The sequence below is a fragment of the Petaurus breviceps genome, unplaced genomic scaffold (assembly GCF_028583685.1).
Source record: "Petaurus breviceps papuanus isolate PSGF00001 unplaced genomic scaffold, PetGlider_PUasm1.0 90760, whole genome shotgun sequence".
Lineage (NCBI taxonomy): Eukaryota > Metazoa > Chordata > Mammalia > Diprotodontia > Petauridae > Petaurus > Petaurus breviceps.
Window position 1 is genome coordinate 8,124,335 of NW_027187338.1, and position 19,738 is coordinate 8,144,072.

The following is a 19,738-nucleotide window of genomic DNA, read 5'->3' on the forward strand; positions in this document are numbered from 1 at the left end:
CCAAGTCATGTGCAAGTCAAGATATCATGCCTGTGCTGTCATTGGTCCTCTAAGAGAATGAAGGATGAATAATAATAGCCAAAGTGAAACCCACGAGAAAAATTTCTTATATTTTGGGACCAGGAGAAACTCCCAGTTCGGTCCAGTATGACAAAAGAGCAAACTACAAAGGATTCAGCCAATGAATTATTCTGACCTAAATTTAACCTAAATTTGGCACTTCTTGGTTATTAATTTTGTTTATTGAAATTGACCATAGAACAACCTTACCTCTACCAAATGGATTATCAGTTTTGCTGGGATGCCCTGCTAAAAGGGTCATGCCCACAACTCCTTAAAGGACCCACTCCTCTTTTTCCTTTTCTGTTTTCTACCTCTTTGATTCCTCCTTTCATACCTTCTGTTCCATTTGAGTGTCCTTTTACTATAGTAGGAGATTTAATTTCTTTTGAACATGAGGGTCCAGATATAGGTGCTTTCCCTTTCCAGGAAAGCTCCTTATATAATGTGATCAGACAGGAAATATGGTACTTTTAAGACTCTACCAAACTTTTAGACTTTCTGATCTTGCCACTTATATTGCAATTATATCCATAAAAGTTGCCCTAGATGGCATGAAAAGAACATAGGCAAACTTAACAACATTGCCCAATATGTTCATGAGGAAGAGAAAAATAAAAAGCTAAAACAAAGCAAAAAATGAAGATTATTTTTGTTAACTGCTCAATCATCAGGAAAATGTGAGTGGTTTTATTTAATAACTGGAGGGATTTTTCAGTTATTTTATTTTGTAAAAATTTATTTATTTATTTTTAGCTCTCCACATTTATTTCCATTAGACTTTGAGTTCCAAATTTTCTCTATCTCTACCCTCCCCTACCCCAAGATGGTGTGCAGTTTGATATAGACTCTATATATACATTTATATTAAACCTATTTTCACATTAGTCATGTTGTAAAGAAGAATTAGAACCAATGGTAGATATCATGAGAAAGAAGAAACAAAAAAAAAAGAAAGAGAGCAAATAATGTGTTTCAATATGCAATCAGACCCCATAGTTCTTTTTTTGGATGTGGACAATATTTTCCATCATGAGTCCTTTGGAGTTGTCTTACAAATAAGTCTATCAAAGCTAGTCATTGGGGGTGGCTAGGGTGGCAAAGTGAACAGAGCACTGGGCCTGCAGTGGGGAGGACCTGAGTTCAAATCCAGCCTCAGACACTTAACATGTACTAGCCATGTGACCTTGGGGGAGTCACTTAACCCCAATTGCCCTGCCTTCCCCTCTCTAAAAAGCAAAAAAAAAAAAAGAGTTAGTTTTTGCACAGTGTAGCTGTTACTGTGTACAATATTTTCCTGCTTCTGCTCCCCTTGCTCAATATCAGTTCATATAAATCTTTCCAGGTTTTTCTAAAGTCCATTTGCTCATCATTTCTTATAGCACAATAGTATTCCATTATATTATATACCACGGCTTTGGGGCAGCTAGGTGGTTCAGTGAATAAAGCACCAGCCCTGGAGTCAGGAGTACCTGAGTTCAAATCTGACCTCAGACACAACACAAAACTAGCCATGTGACCATGGGCAAGTTACTTAACTTCAATTGTCCTAACTTCCCCCCTCCAAAAAAGCAATATATATATTTACCACAGCTTGTTCAACCATTCCCCAACTGATGGGCATCTCCTCAAATTCCAATTCTTTGCCACCACAAAAAGAACTGCTATAAATATTTTTGTACATGTGGGTCCTTTTCTGATTTTTATGATCTCTTTGGGATACAGCCCTAGAAGTGGTATTGTTGGATAAAAGGGTATGCACAAATTTGTAGCTCTTTGGGCATAGTTCCAAATTGCTCTCCAGAATGATTGAATCAGTTCACAACTCCACCAATAATGCATTAGTGTTCCAATTTTCCCCCATCTTCTCCAGCATTTATATTTTTCCTATTTTGTCATGTTAGCCTGTGTGATGGGGTACCTCAGAATTGTTTTGATTTGCATTTCTTTTTTTTTATTTGTTAATTTTTTTTTTATTTTTGCAGGGGAAGGGCAGGTCAATTGGGGTTAAGTGGCTAGTAAGTGTTAAGTGTCTGAGGTCAAATTTGAACTCAGGTCCTCCTGACTCCAGGGCTGCTGCTCTATTCACTGTGCCACCTAACCGCCCCTGATTTGCATTTCTTTAATCAATTAGTGACACTCTAATCGATAGTGATTTAAAATATATTTTCATAGGACTATAGATACTTTTAATTTCTTCCTCTGAAAACTGCTTTTTCATATCCTTTGAACATTCATCAGCTGGAGAATGACTTGTATTCCTATAGATTTGACTCAGTTCTCTATATATTTTAGAAATGAAACCTTTATCAAAGACACTGGTTGTAAAAAATTCTTTCCCAGTTTCCTGCTTCCCTCCTAGTCTTAGTTGTATTGGTGTTGTTTGTGCAAAATCTTTTCAATTTAATGTAATCAAAATGATCCATTTTGAATTTCATAATATTTTCCATCTCTTGTTTGGTCATAAATTCTTCCATTCTCCATAAATCTGACAGGTAAATTATTCCTTGCTCTCCCAGTTTCCTTATAGTATCAGACTATTTATATAAATTGTATGCCCATTTTGACTTTATTTTGGTATGTTTGTCTATGCCTAGTGTCTGTCATACTGTTTTCCCAGCAGTTTTTGTCAAATAGTAAGTTATTATCCCAGAAACTGGAGTCTTTGGACTCAGCAAACAGTATATTACCATAGTCATTAGCTGCTGTGTCTTGTGTACCTAGCCTATTCCACTGATCCAATGTGAGACTTTTTATTGTTGTCTCATCCAAGCTTGTAGAAAGAAAAAAATGGGATTTCAGAAATAAGAATAAAAAAGAACCCAAGAATGCAATTTATTTATCAGAAAGATTAGCATGACTTTAAATCATCAAATTACCTTTGCCCTCAATTAATTTTATTATCTTCCAATACTCTGGCTGGAGTACTTAATCTGTTGTCATAAATGACTTTTGCCAGAGTAGTCATCTGTGGCAACACATTGCACATTTTGGCCAAAAATAACTAAGAAAAGAACTAGAAAATTGGTCTAAGATATTAATATTAATTAATATTCTTATAAGAATCTTGATGATTCCCAAATTTGGCCTGAAGAAGGGGCTTTCAATCAAATTTAAAACTTTTAGAAAATTATTAGAAAGACATTTTGATTCCATCAAGGTTTTAAGTACTATCATATGAGATTATAAACACAAGCTTGATTTGACTGATATTTTGTCTTTAATCTAAGCTATGTGGTCTCATTTAAAATTAATAAAAATTGGAATAAATAAGAAATTAATGTGAAATACATATGCTATTTAGCATTATGATGAAAATTGCATGGATCAAGTAAACTTGAGTTAAAAATCCAATCTCAGAAATTTGTCAGTTGTGTGACTTTAGGCAAGACTTTAGACTTTACTTCACCCCCTATTTACCTCAATTTTCTAATCTGTAAAGCAGATAATAATAGTACTGACTTCCCAGGGTTGTTGAGAGGATGATATAATTGTGAAGGTATATCAACAATGCAGTATTCACAATGCCTATGTTAACTATAAATATGCTGATATGGTTATTAATCACAAAATGTAACAGGCTCTGTACATGGGGAATATAGTTAAAACATTTATTCAAATACCAGAAAACTGTGTCCCCAAATCAGAAAGTCAAAGCCATCACAGTAGCTATGAAGTTGGCACACATAGTTAATGCGGTAAACGCTCACATTCTCAAGCCTTCAAAACAGAACAGGCTACCTCAGGCAAAGATACTCCTCTCTTCACTCACAGCAACTGCTCAGCACCACCCAGCTCACTCCCAGAAGCTCTGGCCCTCTGCAGCTCCGGTCCCCAGCAGTCCTCAGCAGGAGTCCTCAGCAGAAATTCTGGCTGGCTCAAAAAAAAAAAAAAAGGAGTTTTCACTGCTGTTGCTGCTGCTTCCAGTCACTGTGCTGGCTCCAACCTGGCTCCTACTTAGCTCCAGCTCCTTCCTGCCCCACCCCTTCTTGCTATGTCAGCAAGTTCAAGGGGCATGGAAGATCTTCAAATCCCATTACCATAACAGAGGGGTATAACAAAGTGCCTGGCTTGTCCAGAAGGTGAACAGTGCAATATTCAGAACTTAAAGGAATTCAACTGGTCAAAATATTTCTTTGGTAATGCTCTACTACTAAAGAGTGCTTTTCTAAATTGACATTGACTCTCTTCTTCATAAAGATAAAAAAAACCACAACTTCAGTCTTATAAATGCCCAGTGATGTAAGTTAACAAATTGTTATGCTGATATATTTAAGAAATTCAAATAAACAACTGATAAATCAAAAGATAGGGCTCTGAAACTCTTTAAATTGAGCCTTAAAAACCAGAAAATACACATGGTATGTGGTAAGTAATATATTAATGTTAGCTATTGTTATTTTTTTAATTGAATGTAATTACTTCATACTGGATTACTCTATGCTGAGTTTTAGCCAAAATGTAATTTGGAAATGCATTAGATTGAATTAATGTCATCTGAATTGTAATAATTTGTTTCTTTAAAAAAAAAAAACTTTTCCTATACTGTGAAATTTGGTGCACCATTGTTAAATTAAAAAGAGAAGTTATGGTATCTGTAAGAAATTATGCAATTGCTAGCAACTTCTATTTTAAAAATTTTTTGATCTTTATTAATTTGTTTGTTTACTTTTAGTTTACAAGATTCAGTTCCACAATTCCTTTAGTTTCTCTCCCTCCTTCCTCTCCCCCCTCCCCCATGGCGGCATACAATCAAGTATAGGATCTGCAAATACTTTCATATTAGACATTAGTCAGGTTATAAAAAAGGATTGTATCAGATGGAATGAACAATGGGAAAGAGGAAACAAAACCAAACAAGAAAAAGAAAAAGAGCAGGTAGTTTGCTTCAATCTGGATTCAAACTTAGTTCTTTCCTTGCATGTAGACATCTCTCTCCATCATGAGTCTTTTGGGGTTGACTTACAGCCCTGCATTGCTGAGAAGAGTGCAGTCTATCAAAGTTGGTTGTCACACATATGTTGTGTCTGTAATTGGGTACAAATTTCTCCTGGTTCTACTCTTCTCACTCAGCATCAGTTTGTATAAGCCTCTCCAGGTAAATATGAAGTCCATCTGCTCCTCGTTTCTTATAGCACAATAGTATTCCATAACATGCATATACCACAACTTGTTCAGCCATTCCCCAATTGATGGACACCCCCTTAATTTCCAATTCTTTGCCACTACAAAAAGAGCTGCTATAAATATTTTTGTACATATGGGTCTTCCTCCCACTTCTATGATCTCTTTGGGATACAACCCTAGAAGTGGTATTGCTGGGTCAAAGGGTATGAAATCATTTATAGCCCTTTGGGCTTAATTTCAGATTGTTCTCCAGAATGGTTGAATCAGTTCACAACTCCACCAGCAATGCACTAGTGTTCCATTTTGTCCACATCCTCTCCAGCATTTGTCATTTTCCTGTTTTGTCATCTTAGCCAATCTGACTGGTGAGATGTGGTACCTCAGAGTTGTTTTGATTTGCATTTCTCTAATCAATAGTGATTTAGAGCATTTTTTCATATGCTTATAGATATCTTTGTTTTCATCCTCTGAAAACTGCTGGTTCATATCCTTTGACCATTTATCAATTGGGGAATGACTTGTATTCTTATAGATTTGACTCAATTTTATGTATATTTTAGAAATGAGTCCTTTATCAGAGACATAGGTTGTAAAAATTCTTTCCCAAATTTAGCAACTTCTATTTTAATCCAGTTGCTATTAGGTTATGAACTGAGCTGTTGAAAATCATGATAAAAATATTTGAAAACTGTTCAATATTTAACTCTAAAATGAGAAAAGCAGCATAGACCCCCCCCCCAAAAAAAATTATCTTTGTTTTTAAAGTTCCTTTAAGATCTTCTGCTTGGGTGAGGTCATAAACCTTGCCAGCCCTGCCAGTCCTGTGTTGTAACATTCTGAAGCACTGAAGATTGAGGAACTAAGTCCAACTCCCAGCCAAAATGAGGAAATGGTAAAGAGTGAGTTTTATCTGAAAGATTATTTGACTATCACTTAATTATGAAAATTATAGCTGTTAATAATCAATCTGTATTGAAATTACATCTTTGACCTAACATTAATAAGTGAAATGTCCTTATGCTTGTTCATTGTAAACTATTATTGAAGTTTCAGGAAAAAAAATAACCTAGATCTAAACTGTGGTTAGTGAAATTTTTTCCATTTGAGGCAAAAACTTGTGGAACTACAATTTTTTTTTTGCTTTTTTTTTTCTGGAGGGAAATTGAGGTTAAGTGACTTGCCCAAGTTCACATGGCTGGGTTTTGTGTTAAGTGTCTGAGGCTGGATTTGAACTCAGGTCCTCCTGACTCCAGGGCCAGTGCTCTATTCACTGTGCCACCTAGCCACCCCTGTGGAACGACAATTTGATATTATTTTGAGTTTTGATTTCAAGTATGCTTGCCTGAATTGTTATAGAGTCAATAATCCACCATTCAAGGGAAATGCCAGGTGTCTGCCCAAAGGGAATGAAATCTGAGAATTGCTACAGGTAGATGTCTGTGCCTGGGGAAAGTTGAGGGGAGGACCTTGCAAACACAAAGGTAAGATCCCCTTGACTTAGTTTCCCCATTATGAAAATTTTCAACTTGGTTAATTCTTTTTTTTAAAGCAATTGGGGTTAAGTAACTTGGTCAAGGTTACATGGCCAGTTATTTTGTGTGGGTGCTAAATATCTGAGGCCGGAACCGATCCCGGGTCTCCTGACTCTGGGGCCAGCACTCTTACTCACTGTGCCACCTGGCTGCTCCAAACCTGGTTAATTCTGAGCATGGCTATGATACCCTGTGAATCATGTGGGACTTTGTTGCATGGTTAGTTGTTATCTAAGATTTTTGCCTGGAATCTAACAGAGCTAAGGGAGTTTTCCTTCTGTTATGTCGTCAGTCTATGCCCTTGAGGGAACGATCTTGGTTCTGGCATAGCCATATCCCTCCTTTCCCTTTCATAGCAAATTTCTATAATCAGGGCTGATGAATTGTGAAAATGTTGTAATACCATGTCTATTAGTTAATAGTTTTTTTTTTGCCTTTTGGAGGGCAATTGGGGTTAAGAGACTTGCCCAAGGTCACATGGCTAGTTTTTGTGTTAAGTGTCTGATGTCAGATTTGATCCAAGGTTCTCCTGACTCAAGGGCCAGTGCTCCATTCACTGTGCCACCTAGACTCCCCAGTTAATAGATTTAATACTGAAACATCTCTGCATTATTAAGTACATAAGATCTATCCACTTTCTTTTTTTTTTTGGAGGGGGGAAGGCAGGGCAATTGGGGTTAAGTGACTTGCCCAAGGTCACATGGCTAATAAGTGTTAAACGTCTGAGGCCAGATTTGAACTCAGGTCCTCCTGACTTCAGGGCTGGTGCTGTATTTACTATGCCACCTAGCTGCCCCCATCCACTTTCTAATAGTTATAAACTAAAACATAAAAATTTTTATTTCCTCACAATAAAATTACAAATTTAATAAAATGTAGGTGTTTTGTTTTCCTACTTTAAATGACTTGCTTCCTAAAGAAAGCACCTGGAAAACAAGAACATTCACAGGGAGCACTGGTTAATTTTATCCAGTGTCTATGACAGCCAGATTTTGTGCCCTAAAGGCCCTGAAGATGTATCAATATAAAAGAAAATGATATAAGAAATAAAAGAAAGTATTAAACATTTTAATTTTTCTTTCTGAGTTAATATGGGGATAATAAACTCATAAGTAGTAAATTAGACAAAAATGTAAAAGTTTTCTAGAGTATTAAATTTTGAAAAAGCAACAATATCAGTTTTCTCTAAGAATCAGGATATACACATACACACTATGAGCTTTTTATTTTTTTAATGAAGGATATACATTTAAAATTACATAGACAATCGTAAAGAAAGTAAAATTATTTTCCTATTTTGAAGTTTCTGTTAATGTTACCAAATTAAAAGATTATATTAAATAGTAGTGAGTATTAACCAAAGAAGCTGTATTAACCAAAGAAGCTGATCTAAAAGAAGACCCCTTCAGAGCTGCCCTGAGAATAAGATCGATTCCAGAATATCTAAGGAAAGACGTTTTCAGGTGCCGGATGATTATATGGAACTTTTAGGATTTGATATATGAAAGTTCATGATTGAAATGCAGTGGTCACTGGAACTAAGGGGAGGATTGTTGTTAATTGATGATTGATATTATAATACTCAAAGTTTCCTTGTATTCTAAATGTAGCTTAATTTGTAACTTTACTTTTTTTTAAATTAAGTTTGCTTAATGAGGTTTGTCTCCTTAAGGAATTTATCCCAATATCACCAATCTGACCACCTGTTCTTCCTTGTTATCTATGTTGTTAAAGTTTTAAATAATTCATTTGTGTCAGGCTTTGGATGAAATGCACAATAAGAAGGATAATTCTATTGATTCTGGGTGTTTTCATGAAATCCCTTTGATACCTTAAACTCTTTTTGATACCTTAACCCAGCTTTTCTACTTTCACTATTCTAAGAATGTTGAATTTGGGAAAGTCCTAAAGGAGGAAAATTGTGGGGAGAATAATTAAATGAGCTCTTATTATCCTAATCCTCATGATTCTTTTTCTGCTTTGTGTTAGATATTATATTGCTTATTGTTTCAAACCCTATTCAAAATTAATTCCTTAAAAATCTATGGTTCTTGAAAATATCAATCTTTAATGTGACACAGTGAACTTTAATTGATTCACAAGAACAGGTCCTTTAAGAATTAAAGGAGGGAATTGTCAACCAAAACTTATTCCATTTTGTTTGGTTTTCTTCTGTAATTATCTTCCATTTTGTGAGTTGGGCTTTGCTTTGATATAAAAGATATGATTATAGGGAAATTGAGAGGTTGATATGATTCTGGGAATTTGGGTAATGGGTGCTGACCACAAAATGTTCCACAGAATGTTCCAGGATATACTTATAATAACCATAGTATGTTCCATGATATCTTGTAACAACTACAAAATTTGTAAACCTCTAGCCAATAAGAAGAGAGAATGCCCATGTTACTCAAGATTGTGTAAGTTGATTGGTTCCTCATTACTGACTATAAGAAAGCCTTGTTAACTGACAAATGATGTCCTTGTACCTGCTACAGAGATCTTGGATCAGATTTGTTATGCAATTGCTAGATTTGCTAATAAATTGATTGACCCAAATTTAATTGCCTGAATCATTATCAATTTGCATTCAAAACACCATCTTGTGTCATCTGAATGGCAGAGTAGACAAAGTTCTAGACTTGGAGTAAGGAAGACCTAGATTGGGTTCCTACTTCCAATACTATCTACTTGAACATGGGAAAGGCATTTAAATTCTTTTAACCTCATTTTTCTTACCTATACATAGGGTTATGAGGATCAAATGAGAGAATTTAATCCTCCATTTCATTAACCTTAAAATATTATATCCTTATCCACTGCTATTATCAGTATTCTCTATCAGTCTGCATCCAAAATACTGTTAAAGACTCAGAGTCAAGGACAGCTCCCTGGGGCACTATACTGGAGATTTTCTCTAACTGAGGGAGGAAGCATGGGGTCGGGGAGGGCAGAGAAGAGTTCAGATCATTACCACAACTTCTCTGCCACTTTCCCTCAGACCTAAGTGGAGGCAGCCTAGGACTCTTTGTCTGAGAGCTTTGGGAATAGTTACAACCTCAAGCTCATCCCCTGCCACCATTTTTCAGGGGAGCAACCCATGTAGAGATGCAACTAGACAAATATCCCTGCAGGTGCTGCACCAGCCCACCCTCCCCCATGCCACCCCCTACACACACAGCCACTAAAGCTACTGAAGACTTAGGGAAAAAAAACCATTCTTACCACCAAAGTCCTCAGCACTGGCAAATAGCTAATGAAAAATGGATGTAATTTTATTAATTGACATCACATTAAGGAAGTTACATTGCCTACCATCTACTGATGTTGTACCCGACTGGCCATGGTAGGTAGGCAGGTGAATAACAAGGATATTTCATGTCACAGTACATGATTATCTGCCCTGGAGATGAATCACATCATATGTATTGTCTCCCCTTTTTTACAATGTGAGCTCCTTGAGAGCAGGTACTGTCTTGCTTTTCTATTTGTCTACTCTGAGCTTAACAGCGTGCTTGAAAAATAGTAAGCACTGGAGAAATGCTTTCCCCACCCCTTTTTCTTTCATTCATCTATTCATTATCATTCTTTAAGACTGGCCATTCAACCAGTTCTCAGTTCACACAACTAGACTGTTGTATAAACCACTTCTCCATCTTGTTTACAAGAATATGATGAAAGACTGCCAACATCCAGACATACTCTGTTTACATTATTCCCCTGATCAACCAACCAGTCTAGCAACCCCACTAAAAAAAAAAATGAAGTTAGTCTGGCACAACCTGTTCTTAATGAAACTAGGTCTGGCTCTTAGAAATAATCACCACTTCTCTTTCAAAAAGCTAATAAAACCATCCCTTAATCATATATTCTAAGATTTTACCAGAAGCTGAAGTGAAGCTCACATAAGCTTTTAGTTTTCGGACTCCTCCTCTTCCCCCTTTCAAAAACTGCAGCAGTGGTTTCCTGTTTCAAATAATATTGAACCAGGTCCTGTCAATTTCACCTTCATAAACACTATCCCATCCCTCTTTTCTTCTTTATTTTTTCTACTACCCATCTAAAGTATACATTTTTACTTAATGTTGAAGCTTTTGATTTTTACACTCGTGATTTCCAATTAATTTCCACTCTCCAATACAGCTTTCCTTTATAACAAAGAAAGCCAGTTAAGCAAAACCAGTCCACATGCTGACCATGTCTGTCAGCCCTCTGCAACTTGGAGTTTCTTGTCTAACGCCTAAGAAGAGGGATGGGTATAAATGAGTCTTCTGGAACCAAGTCTGATTATTCCCTTTAAACTGAGTTGAGCCATCTTTGGGGATTGTTTTCATTTGCATTATTGTTGTCCTTGTGCATATCATTCTCCTGATTCTGCTTTCTTCACAGTATACCACCAGATCATACAAGTCTTCCCATATTTTTCTGAAGTCCTTATTTCTTACAGGACAATAATATTCTATTCACTTACCGCAGTTTATTCAGTCGTTTCCCAGTTGATAGGCACTGGCTTTATTTCCAGTCTTGGGGAGAAAACAAAGGCTACTGTAGGGAGTGAGATTGACATCAGTTAAGCCAGTTAAAAAGTTAAATTTCTGTTAAAGAATTTTGCCTGGCAGCAGTGAGGGCTCATTTGAGATTAGATAACAGATTTCGTGGCTTCTTTCAGCACTATTCCAGAACTATGTGAGGCTCCTTTAAATATTCAGAAAAATTTCCCTGGGGTGGAGTTATCTAGTCAGATAGGAGGACTGGAGTATCCATACCAAAAGGGCAAGATTAGACCAGTTCCTGAAACTGGAGCTCTCCATGGTTCTGTCATGTGTTAAGTCTGAATTCACAGGGCTTAAGGCTTAATAGGTTAACTGGCCATCTTGGCCTATTGGTTGTCTCCTAATTACTGCCCAGAGCCGTGCTGATCCCAGCCTAAGTCACTTATCTGTTGCCTGACCCTGTAAACACAATGTGGAAAGTAGAGCAGATCCCTGGACCTCGTGAACCCTGTCTGAGGATCCTTTGATAAGTCATTTCCCGAACTCTGAGTCTCCATTTTCACTGTGCTGTAAAATGAGAAGGTGGGACTGCTATCTTCTATCTCTGATATTCCATGATCTTGGAGAATTCTCTTCCCTTCTCTTGGCCTCAGTTTTCCTATCCTAATAATGATGGAGTTGAATTAAATTCAATTTAATAAGCATTTATTAGCTTCTACTGTGCGAAGCAATGTATGTATGTGTTGGGGATATTTACAGTGTTTAGGTAGGGCAAAATCATTGGTCCATGGAACTCACAATCGAGTATATTATCTAAGCTTCCTTTCAGCCCTGTATTCTATGATTTCTTAGACTCTGTGCTCCATGAGGCCAGGCTTGTAAATCTTTTCTGCTAAAACAGAGCTTTTAGGACAAATAAATAGTTGTTGAGTTGACTTTGAGACCCTTTCCCTCTCTGTGCCTCAGTTTCCCCAGCTGTAAAATAGACCGGCTTTGGTCTAAGCACCTCACCAGCTCTGAGATCTGTGGGTATGGAGAGCTCAGACGGCTGGGGCAGAAGTGATTAGTGTGAATGGACTTTTTCGTCCATTCGGTGAGTAGGGGTCCCAGATCCTTATGAAAGAAAGGGCAGGGGCTTCCTCCGAGGACAGGGCCCACTCCTGGATTCGAAGGATTCCTCGTTCTGGCCGGGAGGGGGAGGGCCTGCCAGGACTAAGAGGTGTGGTGCTGGTGACCCCTCCCTGCAGGACTGGAGAGGGGAGAGGAGGGTGGGGAAGTTGCCAAGGCGACGAGGGAGGTGGGAGAGCCGTAACTGGTTATAACTCAGAGTCGCAGTAGTAGGGGGTAGTAGATAAGGGGAGGTGGGCGCTGCAGGGAGTGGGGGCGAGGGGCGGGGCCGTTACTAGGGCAGCCCCTCCGGGCAGGGGGTCTGGTCATGGGGAGGGGGCGGGGCCCTTACTAGGAAACCAACTGGAGGGTAGGGGGCCGGGCCATGGGGCAGTAGGCGGGACCGTTACTAGGGCACTCAAGGGACAGGGGGCTGGGCCATGAGGCTGGAGGCGGGGCTGTTACTAGAACCCCTAGGGGTAGGGGGGTCCGGCCAAGAGGCCCTGAGGGATAAAGGCGGAGTCACTTCTAGGGTACCGCCTAGGAAATTTGGTGGGGACATTTTCGGGGCTTCTCTTTGGGGCGGACCGATTCTAGGGCATCGCCATGGGGGGCAATGGAATGAGTCGTTGTTAGGTGTGGGGCTGGGGGGAAACAGGGGGTGGAGCCGTCTCTAAGGGCACTGCCTTGGAGGGGCAGAGCTGGGACTGTTAACGGGAGAGCCAGGGGGAAGGGGGCGGAGCCCGTTACTACGGTTTCGCTACTATTAGGCTATTGGGGGGGCTGGGGCTCGGGGTCGTTAATCGGGACAGAAGGCAGGGTTGTTACTAGGGGACCAGACTGTCACTGGGGCGTCGCCATGGGAGGGCGAGGAACAGGACAGGTAACCCGAACCTCCAAGAGGGGCAAAGATCGGAGACCTTATGGGGCGTCTCCGGGATAGAGGAAGGGGGCGGGGTCGTTACTAGGGCGTCGTCATGGGGGCAAGGGGTGGAGCTTACAAGAGGGACTGGAACAGGAAGGGGCAGGGGGAGGAATCATTACAGGATGCCGCCAAGATGGGAAGGGGGCGGGGCTAGGCCGTTACTAAGGGAGCGCCATGGGGGAGGGGTGGGGCCGTTACTAGGGCGCTGTAGCTGGGGGATAGGGGGCGGGATAGTTTTCCGGGTGTCGCCACCGTTATTAGGGAAAGTCGCTCCCAATTCGCTGAAGAGGGAAAATAGATTTAGGGTGCGGATATTGTTGCTGGAGTTCCTTAGGGGAGGAGTGGGATCGTTGCCAAAGCCGGTAGAGTGAAGAAGCTTTCCAAGGCTCCTCTTTGCGCGTATGGGCGGGGCCATTCAGCTTTCCCACTAGGGGCCAGGGCTAGATCTTGGGCGAGAGTAGTCCTAAGGAGGGGAGAATCTGGTCAAGTTGTTGCTGGAGAGGAAGGAGCATAGCGGACAGTGGAGGGGAACGGAGGGCGAAGCATTCTCTAGGGAGCTCTGCGGAAGGGAAAGTAGTGGGAGGGCAAGAGGGGCGTGGCCATGCTTGTTGCCATGCCGCCGCTTGGGCTTTCTTGGGAGGGGAAACGGAGAGCACGCAGCCTTCGTAGGTTGGAACTTTCCTAGGAACCTGAATGATGTCATCGAACCTGTGCCCTTCGTCGCAGAACCTAAACGCCATTCCGGGGCGGGTCGGGGCGGGGCGGGGGGCCGTGAAGGGAGCGGGAGGGGGCGGTGCCGTTGAGGAGCACGTCACGTGTCTCGGTTGCCTACGCGCCGCTGGGCCGTGGGAAGATGGCGGACGGGAAGGGAGATGCCGCTGCCTCTGGAGCCCCGGCCGGGGCCGGGTCGGGAGCCGGGGCCCGCAGCCGCCGCCCGGCATCGCCCGCGCTGGGGCCCCCAGGCCTCTGGTCGCGCCTGTGGCAGCTGGAGACGGAGCTTCGGGAGCAGGAAGTGTCGGAGGGCTCGTCGCGCGTCTACTGCAGGAGCTTCTGCCAGGTGAGGGGCTGACGGGCCCGCACCCCTTCGAGGCTGGGCCGCGGGGGCGCGGGTGGGTTCGAGGCCGGAGCTGGGCCCCCAGTCTGCGTGGGGTGGGCGACGCTAGCCTGGGGCAGGCCTGCGGGGCCCCAGAGCGCGGCGAGGGAAGGCCTGCCCCAGAAGAGGAGGAGAGGCTGGCTCGGGAGCTCCCAGGGCGGGGGTATCTCGCTTGGTGTCGGCCGCGGGAGGCCGCTGGGGCTCTATTGTTGGTGTCCGATCTCGGCGAGGAGGGGAACCTCTCCACGCGTGTTCCCCGCCCCGCGATACTGTAGCATCCCACGGGGCGAGGGAGGGACGATCCTTCCCCCTCCCAACCCTCCTCCAACCCTCACCGCCCAGAGTGGGCAGTGCCCCCCGCCTGACTGGGTTTGCCCGAAGCCGACACTTTCTAGTCCCTGTGGGGGATGCTGCTACACTTGGAGCAGATAGCTGCAGCGCTCTGCCCCGACCGGGCAGCGCCTTCCGAAGCGATTGAGCTCAGTTAGAGGTGTTTGGTGTCTTAAATAAATCTCTACCTTTCCCACTCTTCAGGTGACAGCCAGTCTTTGAAAGGTGGTCTCTAACTCCCTCATTAAGTGGTTTGGGAATGAGGTTTTTGTTTGCGTGTAGTTATATTTTGAGTTTAAGGTGTTAATTTAGTTCCCTATTCTCTTGTGGTTTGAAACTATGTGGGATGGAGGAATATAAGCTATTTTAGTAGTCTTCCTGGGTCTGAGTTCGTTAGTGGTTCTGAAAAGGTTTGTGGTGAAGTTGACTAAATTAGCTCATTTCTGAATCTTGCTTTCAAATCTTGAAGATCGTGGATGGATAAACTACTTTGCAGATGATTAGAAAGCTATTCTTTTTGTGTGTCTGAAAGCCCCTTGAAAATTGAAGAACTATGCAAATATAAGTTATTGTTAATATTTAATCCTTGATGATTTCCTCCCCATTACTGTAGTACAACTCTGAGCTACCTCTGCTCTTCAGCTTGTGTGTGTTCTTGAATTGCAAACCTCACACTACTTTGTTTACCTTAGACTGCTGAGGATTTAACTGAATAATCTGGATTTTAGAAGCAATTCCCCCCCCCCTTTTACATAAATCAACTTTAGTTAATCTCTGTGGTTTTTCTCGATTAGCACAAATGATTTAGAATAGATAGTATAGTTTATGGAGAAGGCAGTGTGACCTTTTGAATAGAATGCTGGGAATTGGAATCAGGAAAGCTGGAGTTCAGAACCAGACTTTGACACTTTATAGTTTATTGTGGTCATTAGCAGTTTATTTAACCCCTCCCAGCTTTGGTATCCTTTACTGTAAAATGGGGAAATGCCAGGTACTTGAAGTGCCAACTTTACTGAGTGGTCTTGAGGCTAGAATGAGATAATATATGTGTAAAGTCCTTTACCCCGTTTAAAGTGCTTTAAAAATGTCAGTTATTCTTATGTTTACCTAATTAGAATGTTGTCACCCTTCCACTTTGCTGAATTCAAATCCTGTTTTTCAAGGCAGAGATCTACTTTCCTCCTTAAAAAATCGTTGAGTGGTGTGGACTCTTCTTGATCCCATTTGGGGTTTTCATGGCCAAGATACTGGACTGGTTTGCCATTTCCTTCTCCTGTTCATTTTATAAAATGAGAAACTGAGGCAAACAGGGTGAAGTGACTTGCCCAGGGTCACACAGCTCGGAAGGGTCTGAGATCAGATGAGTCTTACTGACTTCAGGCCAGATATCTACACTGCACCATCTAGATGTCCCTTGAAAACACCTTCAAATGATTGGGGTTCTGGATGATTTATTTAAAGGGGTGTGTGTAGGATATTCTCATGCACTTAAAAGTTTTGCAGATATCTTTGTTTTTACACCACCTTCATTTTACAGTGTCCTTCCCTCCCTCCTCACCCAGAAAGCCATTTGTATTGACAAAGAATAAAGGGGGGAAAAGCAGTTCAGCATAACTAACCATCACATCAATCTAGATTAAGGGTATATAACACTTATAGACCTCCGACTTTGGCAAAAAAGGGATCAGAAATGTGTTCTCACATCTTTTGGGGGCCAAACTTGGTAATTAAAATTACACAGCATTCCATTTCAATTTTTCATTTTACATTGTTGTAGTTTTCCTTTCTGAATATTTCACTTTGTGCCTTATGTCTTCTCATGCGTCTGTTTTTTTTTAATAGTCTCATGTACTTTTAAATAATGGTCTGCAATTATTCTCTACTTATATGATATACATTTAAATATTTTTAGAAGCTTCTGGAGGGTTGGGACAATGGATGTATTTTTTTTGCTTCTCAGTGCCTAGATGTTTGGTAAATATATTCTTATCTTTGAATTTTGGTGCCACATAGATATGTAAAGGTGTAACTCGGGGGTTTTTTAAAATTTCAGTTTATTCAGGGGCCCTTTTTTTGGTTCTTTTCCATGAAAAATTTTGCATTATATTTTAGAGTGATAACTTAACCTATTCAAGATAAGGTCTCATTCAGTTTCTACTACTCCAGAATTATACAGACCATGCAACAGCAGGTTTTTATGTCTTAGACATTTCTTATTGGAGTTCCAGGTAAGATGAGCCATTTTTTTTTTTCCAGAATCAAAGTTTTTTTTTTTTTTTTTGCTTCCAGGTACAGAAGAAAGTGAAATGAAATAGGTTATGAAAAAACCAGGAAGAACTTTATTGTCAGTTTTGTGGTGTTGGAGGTCTTTTGGATTCTAGATTATCTGCATGCAGAAATATAAGGGATGAGAGTGTCCTCCCTGCCTTGAAAATGTATTACAGACTATTTAGTGGATTCACGATTTGTTGGGAAGTCCTTTTCAAACTGTATAATAACAGACATGTCTCTTCAGATGTTTGATCTAGTAATGCTGTCTTTGGTCCTGACAGGCACCTCTTTTATAAAATGGAGACAGAGTCTTCTGTAACCAGACTCTGATGCTTGATTTCTCTCCCATTGCTCAGATTGCTTTCTCTTCTGCAGCATGTGAAAAGAACAAGTTTGCGTTTGGAAACACTGCAATCTATTGAGAAATAAATGAGCATGTGGAAGGATATAGAAGCTCTTCATCAGGGCAAAGCTTCAGTTTTCAAGAAGTCAAGAAGGATATGAAAATGGAAAAAATGAAACCTCAGGAACAGCAAAAACCAACTGAAAATGATCCAATTTGGACAAAATTCCATGTGGCAAGCAAGTTGTAATTAGGGAGTTTGGAGGTGCTCCCTCCCCCATTCTACAACTTCTTTAGCTGTTGAGAGTTGCCTAGTTGCCTGTGTTAAATGATTTATCCAAGATCACAGATTAATCAGTTGGTAACATATGCTAAACATGAAGAGTACTAAATAACTTGGTTACTGAGCTCAGGAGCACACATTCTTATTGAGAAGATAACATGCAAACAAACACACACCATGCATAAATAGGTAATCCCAAAGAGATGGCCCTTGGGTGGAAACCCTGGGGAAAGCTCTGTTTTAGAATGTGGGCTCTGTGCTAAGAGGTAGAGGTAAGGAAGGAGAGCATTCCAGGTGTGGGGGATAAAATGAGGTGTCAGAGATAAGACTTGGAAAATCCACGACTTCCTCTTTGAAGTTTTCTTCTATACACTACTTGCATCTCACCCTGCATTATCTCATTGGATATGTTATCTCATTTTATGTTTACGGCAAGCCAGTGTGATACTTTTTTTGTTAAGGGAGGAAATAATTCATGTACTGAAGCAACACTCAGGTTAGGGGACTGGCCTAAAGTGACATAATCAGAAAGTGACAGTGTTGTGACTCAAAACCTAAATTTTTTTGACTCCACATTTAGAGCACCATGTACCATATCTAGAAATATAATAACCTATTTTTTTTTTGCTATAGTAGGAATAGTTTTTACATTGAAAACAAAGATGTTATCTATATGTCCTAAAAGTTCAACAACTTAAGCCCTATTTGTTAAAATGAAAAAAATTAAGAGTAAATTTAATTAATAGTTATTGCCTGAGTAAACTATTCTTTAATGTACCAAACAAATTTATGAGCAAATTGAACTATGCCTAATATGCTTTTGAATCCTGGCTTAGGAAAGCAACTTTAATTTAGCTATTATTATTTATTAAATACCTGCTAATGTGCACATTGGACATTGAGAGGTGAATAAATGCTACATTCCTCGTCCTTGAGGAGTTTAGACTGAGAGAAGAAAACATCATCATCATCATTATTATTATCACAAAGAATAATAATAACACCTGATGTTTTCTATACTTCAGGCTTGATCTACACAACAAACCAGTAAAGTAACACTACTGACATTTTCCCTGTATTATAAATGAGGTAACTGAGGCTCAGAGAAGTTAGATAACTTGCCCAGAGACACCTAGTCAGAGATGGGATTCAAACCCAGCCTTCTTTTGTTATGAAGTCTGTTCTTTTTTTCAGCTCCACATGCCATAAGAGCAAACACTTTGAGTTGGGTAAATTAGGGAAGGCTTCATTGAGGCAGAGCAACTAATGTTTGAAGGAGTCTAAATTGGAAGGAAAGGAAGCCTGTTGACACTCTTGAGTTGAAAATGAAGTTCATTCCAGGTGAGAGGAATGGTCTGTAGAAATTCAAAGGAATGAGAGAGAGAGAGAGAGAGAAATGAAGTTAGGGAATAACTTACATTAGTTTGGCATGAATGTAGAATGTGAAAGGGAAAAATGTAATAAAATATGACAGGAAAAGTAAAGAGGAACCAGACTTAAAAAAACCAGACTTGAATGCTAGGCTGAAGAGTTGAAAAACAATTTTCTGGTTTTTATTTAATACCTTTTGTTTTTTGCATCACATTTATGTGCAAATATATCCTTTCTAGCCAGTGAGCTATACTTTGTAACAAAGATTTAAAAGAGAAAAAAAGGGTAGTAGTTCATCCATCCAACACCATGCTACTCAGTATTTTATTTCCATAGCTTCAGCAACTAAGCAAAAGAAGATACCTTTTCCAACTTCTCTGGGGCCAAGATTGGTCATTCTACTAACTCAGCATACTCTCTCTTTTTTGTTTGTTTCCATTATTGGATTTACCATTTTTCTAGTTCTCCTTAATTCATTCTGCTTCAGTTCACATGTATATCCTCATGCTTTTCTGAATTCTAAATTTGTCTATTTGCAGAATAATGTTTTGTTATGTACTCCCAAATTAATTGTTCCTTGGTCACCTGTCATTTACTCTGTCTTTTCTTCATAAAAAAGTGGTGTTATCCATTTCTAGCAATGGGATCTCTTTGAGTTAAAAGTTTTTAACATACTTAGAAATTGCTTTCCATAATGGTTGGTTGGACCAATTCATAGTTCCACCAACAGTATATTAATGTGTTTGTCTTTTTGCAGGGTCCCCCTGCCCCCAACATTATCTTATTTTCATCTTTTATCTTTT

At 40.2% G+C, this 19,738-nt stretch overlaps 1 protein-coding gene across 1 annotated transcript in view; it reads left to right on the plus strand.

Moving 5' to 3' along the window:
* Positions 1-14,066: 14,066 nt before the first annotated feature.
* Positions 14,067-19,738, plus strand: part of RLF (RLF zinc finger) — a 123,532-nt gene continuing 117,860 nt past the window's right edge. Inside the window, exon 1 of the mRNA XM_069068040.1 lies at positions 14,067-14,301. Coding sequence (XP_068924141.1) covers positions 14,098-14,301 — 204 coding nt within the window. The 5' untranslated portion in view covers positions 14,067-14,097. The remainder of the gene's footprint in view (positions 14,302-19,738) is intronic.